At 47.2% G+C, this 5,619-nt stretch overlaps 1 protein-coding gene across 1 annotated transcript; it reads left to right on the top strand.

Moving 5' to 3' along the window:
• The first annotated feature begins 2,250 nt into the window (after positions 1-2,250).
• LOC112122305 (TELO2-interacting protein 1 homolog) lies at positions 2,251-4,597 on the top strand. The gene has a single exon (XM_024221135.3). It carries the CDS (start codon positions 2,285-2,287, stop codon positions 4,595-4,597), a length of 2,313 nt encoding a protein of 770 aa, XP_024076903.2. The 5' UTR covers positions 2,251-2,284.
• Positions 4,598-5,619: the final 1,022 nt, after the last annotated feature.

Genomic DNA, 5,619 nt, shown 5'->3' with positions numbered 1-5,619 from the left:
GACAGGCCTGGGGCTCTTAAATTGCTGGGCTCGGAGAGGCTTGAGGGCTGCTGCAAGTGCCACAGGGGTAGGGGGGGAGAGCAGAGGGGGTGGAGGGAGTCTTACTTGTTTATTACCCTTCTCAGCATTCTGGACCCGCCTGGTTGGGTGTTGGGTGTCCTTACAGATAGATGGTGTAAGCAGAGACATTCAGCCCAAGGCCGTAGTTACCAGGTCAGGCCACTTGTGTAGAGACACCTGAGGCATGGCCTTCACCTCCTGGGCTGTGCACCTGTGAATGGAATGGGTTCCTCAGGAGCATCTGTCAGTGCCACTGAGTGATCCCACCCACTCGGGCTTTTTGGAGGGATCAGGGTCAGAGATTTACCTGTCAACTTCTCATTAGGGAGACAAGGTGGGTGCAGTCATATATTGCACCAACTTCTGTTGGTGAAAGAGACAAGCGGTTAAGCTTATACAGAGCTCTTCTTCCAGTCTGGGGAAGGTACACAGGGCATCACAGTGAAATACAAGGTGGAACAGATTGTTTTGCATAAGTAGTCAGCACATATTTTAAGGGCTCCTTCAAGGTGAAGTGGCTGGTTGACACCCCTTCAGTCATAGGGAGATAGGGGGGAAGCTGGAGAGGGGTTAGTGGGTTATAAAATGATGTAATAAGCCATAAATCCCATATCTCTATTCAGCCCGTGATTTTAAGAGTCTAACAAAGTTACGAATTTAAGCTCCCAGGCTCATCTTTTAAAGGTGTTGTGCAGGTTTTCTTTGGGAATGAGGAGTAAGAGATCATATACAGAGTGATCGTTTTACCTAGAGCATTCACCCCTGGGTGATGTAAAAGACAACACCACCACCATTTTCCTGTGTGACTTCATTCGAATGCATAGTGATTGTCTGGTTTCACCCACATACAGTAGTTGTTATTGGGGCATTTAGTGCACTGGATGAGGTACACTACATGTTGTGACAGGCATGTGTAGGTCTTGAAAGGGGGGTCGTGAGGAGTATTGATCAGTGGAGATATGTCTATAGGTTTTGCATCAGTTGTTCTGGCAAGGTCTGGTTCTGCTTTGAGATGCTGGGTCTTGGTCTATGGGGAGCTTGCTTCTGATGATGAGCTTGGAGAGGTTGGGGGTTGTTTGAAGGCTAGAAGAGAAGGTTCAGAAAAGATTTCTGTCAGGATGTGGTCCCCATGACGTATGGGTTGTAACTGATGCCCTGTATGGATTCCAGTATGGAACAGCCTACATACTAATGCTCATTAGACACCAGAGCACACTACTCAATCAGCAGAGTCCTACCACTACCCTATCACATGCACATCCAGTATATCAACCCACCTTTGTTCTGCACTTTAGCTCAGCAGACTCAAGCTGGGGCCTACAAGCATATGCTCTGCCATATCCCTACTACGCTAGAATATGGCTTTTGTTCTAAGAGTTTGCCCCCATGGCCCCTGACCAAAGACCAGATTTTTAAAGATACTTCAGCACCTCCAGATGCAGATAAATACCTAATAGGATTTTAAGAAGTGCCTAGGTCCCTTTGATGCTTTTGAAAATCCCACTAGGCTGCTGTCTGCATCTGGAAGTATCTAGGTACCTTTAAAAATCTGTCTTCACAATTACAATCCTATTTGGTTACACTCATGCTTAAAGTGTTTTTGAGAACCAAAGTTAAACACTGCTGAAAATCTGGTTGAGATGGAGCCAAACACTGGAGAAACGGGGCTCAACCCATGCTGCCAGAAACTAAAGAGAAATGTTGAACAAAACAAACATTCACTGTACTTGAGCTAAGGAACTGCCCTCTTCCCCTGGGTCTATACCTGCTGTGTTAAAAACCAATCATCAGTAATGATTTATTTTTCTTAGAGTCAGATGTGACTAACATAGACCATTTTCACGTAAACACATTGAGTTATAGATTTCTATAGGTAAGGGTGGATGGGGGGGTGAGTATATACTTTTAATTCTAATAATAACAACAACTCCAAGCTCTTATATAATGCTTTTCATCCCTAGGTCTCAAAGCACTTCTAGAGTGGAAGCCTAAAGAGCTTCTGTATAATAGTCTGAATGCTTTTTATACCACTTAGAGAGAAATGAATTGAATTACCTTTTGCTTTGCAATAGGCACTGTCACACTTTTCTGAGCACAGGAGGTCTGGCTAATCGGTAAGGAACAGATTGCAATTGTTTTAAGGCGGCTTTCATTGAAGCAAGTATTGCTTTTCTTTCCTTCCTGCAGGATGATAACTACAGACCCATAAGAGGATTGCTGGACAATGGCAGTTTTTGATACCCCACAAGAAGCGTTCGGGATCTTGCGCCCAGTTTGTGTACAGCTGACAAAGGTGCAGACTACTGAGAATGTGGAACGCTTGCAGGCTCAGCTGCAGACAGTCAGTGACTCTGCCCTGCAGGAACTGCAGGAGTACGTCCTTTTCCCATTGAGGTTCACCCTGAAGACCCCAGGACCCAAACGGGAGAGTCTTGTCCAGAGTGTGGTGCAGTGCATCACGTCCATCCTTTCAACAACATGTGTGAAGAAGCAGGACCTCCTTCAGGAGCTTTTTTCTGAGCTCTGCCTGTGTCTATCTTCTCCTTCTGGTTTGCAGCCACCAGCCCCGCTATCAGAGGAATTAAAACTGACTGTAATCCAAGCACTCCATGTCCTGATGCATTCAGCTTATGGGGACATTATCCTGACTTTGTATCAGCCGTCTACCCTTCCTCACTTAGGATTTGCTGTATCTTTGCTTTTGGCCTTGGCAGAACAAGAGAAAGCAAAACAAATTAAGCTGGCTGCCTTAAAGTGTTTACAGGTCCTCATTCTGCAGTGTGACTGCCAGGAGCATCATAGACTCCTAGACACGGTTGAAACAAGACAATGTGGGAATTTGTTTGCTTCTTTTCTACCTGGGATCTCTATTGCCCTGTCCCGGGTTATTACTGGAGACATCAAACAAGGTCATATGGTCACTGTTTCTGCCATCAGGCTCTTTTATCAAACTGTCTGCTTGGTAATGGCAGATGAACAACTAGCCACAATCACACAGGATGAAGAGAAGCCTTCAGTGGAACAAAGCAGACGATCTGAGCTTGTGGTCCATAGAGGACCGGACTGGGTAAAAGGCACTGCAGACAAATTGTCTCTCCTTATCCACAAGATAGTTGAATTTGCTTCTCTTCACCCTCACTGGAAGGTCAGGATGGAATTGGTGGAGCTGGTCCATCTCCTTATGTTGAAGTGTAGTCAGTCACTGGTGGAATCAGTTGGTCACCTGTTAAAAGCCGTGGTTGGGCTTGTTAATGATGAAAACAATGAAGTCCAAAGCAAGTGTCATGAGATTCTCAGGAGCATTGCGGAGCTGAGAACAGTAGCTGAGAACAGGGCTCTTGCTGATGTTCTGTCAGAGAATCTGCATTCCCTTGCCACAGCCCTTCCACGTCTGATGAACTCCCAGGATGATCAAGGCAAGTTCTCTACCTTGAGCTTATTACTCGGCTCCCTGAAGCTGCTGGGCCCCAAGGTGAACATTGTGCTCAACTCTGCAGCCCACCTCCAGCGTCTCTCCAAAGCCCTGATGCAAGTTCTGGAGCTGGATGTAGCTGATGTGAAGATTGTTGAAGAAAGACGTTGGGGCCCTGAAGACTCTCTAGGTGAGCCCTTGGGTTCCTTGCAGCATGGCAAAGGTCAGAAGAAATACTTCCGGTTCTTCATTGATGAGCGGATTTTCTTGCTCATTCAGCAGGTTTGCCGGGTACTTGGCTACTATGGGAACCTCTACTTGCTAGTGGATCATTTCATGGGGCTATACAACGAATCTGTTGTGTACCGGAAGCAAGCTGCCATGGTCCTCAATGAGTTGATCACAGGAGCTGCTGGACTGGGGGTAGATGTTCTTCACGAAAGGGAAACTGCAGTGAGCATGGAAGACCTTAAAGGGACCATAACATCCATCCTCGAAGAATTTACTGACCAGGCAAACTGGTATCTGACCACCAGCATTGACGCTGAGGGAACCAGCGATGAGTTAACTGTGAAACATTCAAGAGTACGCGCTATCCCAAGAGGTGCACACAGCAGTTCTTTGATTTCATCCTCCTCCCCTTCTTCAGACCCAAGCCCAACCATCCGCTCCATGAACAGCAATATCTGGCAGATCTGCATCCAGCTGGAGGGGGTTGGCTGCTTTGCGTATGTGCTGGGGAAAGAGTTCCGCTTGCTTCTAGCATCAGTCCTCTACCCTGTGCTTGAAAAGGCCGGGGACAGCACTCTGCTCATTAGTCAGACGGCGACTGGAACCATGGTGGATGTCTGCCATGCCTGTGGCTATGACTCCGTGCAAAATCTGATTAATGCTAACTCGGACTATCTGGTGAATGGGATTTCCCTAAACCTGCGTCGGGTGGCACATCAGCCTCACGCCTCGCGGGTCCTGGAGGCCATGCTCAGGCATTCAGATGCCAGCCTTCTCCCACTGGTGGAGGATGTGATCCGAGATGTCCTGGCTGCCCTTGATCAGTTTTATGACGACCGAGCTTCCTCCTTCCTTGGGGTCCTGTCCACATTAGTGGCAGCTTTAGGTATCTAAATAACTTGCCTTTTGGATAATTTTGTCTTACTGTCACTTAAAGAATTTCCCTCTTTAACCCCTTGAGCACTGCTGGAATGTTCCCATAGCCCAGCAGCAGTTTCCAGAAAGCACAACCATTACCATACGTTGAGCGTTGGGCTGGTAAGCCAGTGGTGCTGGAACTGTGCTCGGCCCGAAGACGTTCCAGACAGATTCAGCACAGAGACGCAAGATCATGTCCCACATGCCAGAGGGTTTAGTATCGCTGAGAGTAGCTGACCCAGGGAGGGATAGCTGTGGGAAATAAAGTTATCCAGGAGCCAGGCATGAGAAGTCCAGTCACCAGTGGCAAGTAGGAAGCCTTTCCTGGCAGGTTTGAGGGAGGGGAAGAACAGGAGAACTAAACCATCGGATTCCGCAGTTTGTTTTTGTAAAAAAACCAAACTTTTCCTGCTCTTCCTGCAAAGAAAATGGGAGCTGTGGAGGTCCACAGCGAAACAGTGTCTGGGGCCTTCTATTCCAGCAGTCAGAGGAGGGTCTAGACTAGAATCTCAGACATGGATAACAAGAATATCCAGAGTTACAACACGTAATGCCAAAAAAACAATATTGGGGAGAGAAACACCTCCCATGTCACGTTTAGGCCAGTCTCTAATTATGGGGGATCATTGAGACCTTCCTGGGGCAGGTGGGGAGGGCAATTATCCCCCAGGGTTCTTGCTGCTTCCACTGAAGCACAGAGACAGGACTCTAAGCTAGACAGACCTCGGGTCTGAACCAGACTGGCAGTTCCTGTGTACCATCTTTTTGCTTTCTTGCCTGGTTAAAGAAGTATATTTTCAAATGACTCCTCTGAGGTTCAGTATTTAATCCTCTATTTGGAGAGGCCCGTGTGGTACTGGAGAATATTCTGAAGGTCAGTTTTAGAACAGATTTTTGAGGGTATGTTTCAGTTACACACTTCCTGCCAAACTTCTCTCGCTGTACTACACCTCTCCTCGTCTTTCGGTTCACATCTGCACTCTGACAGGTTTCAGAGT

This window comes from Terrapene carolina, unplaced genomic scaffold (genome assembly GCF_002925995.2).
Source record: "Terrapene carolina triunguis isolate 2854851 unplaced genomic scaffold, T_m_triunguis-2.0 Scaffold11916, whole genome shotgun sequence".
Lineage (NCBI taxonomy): Eukaryota > Metazoa > Chordata > Testudines > Emydidae > Terrapene > Terrapene triunguis.
The sequence above is the reverse complement of the archived record's forward strand: the minus strand, read 5'-3'. Positions and strand labels throughout refer to the sequence as shown.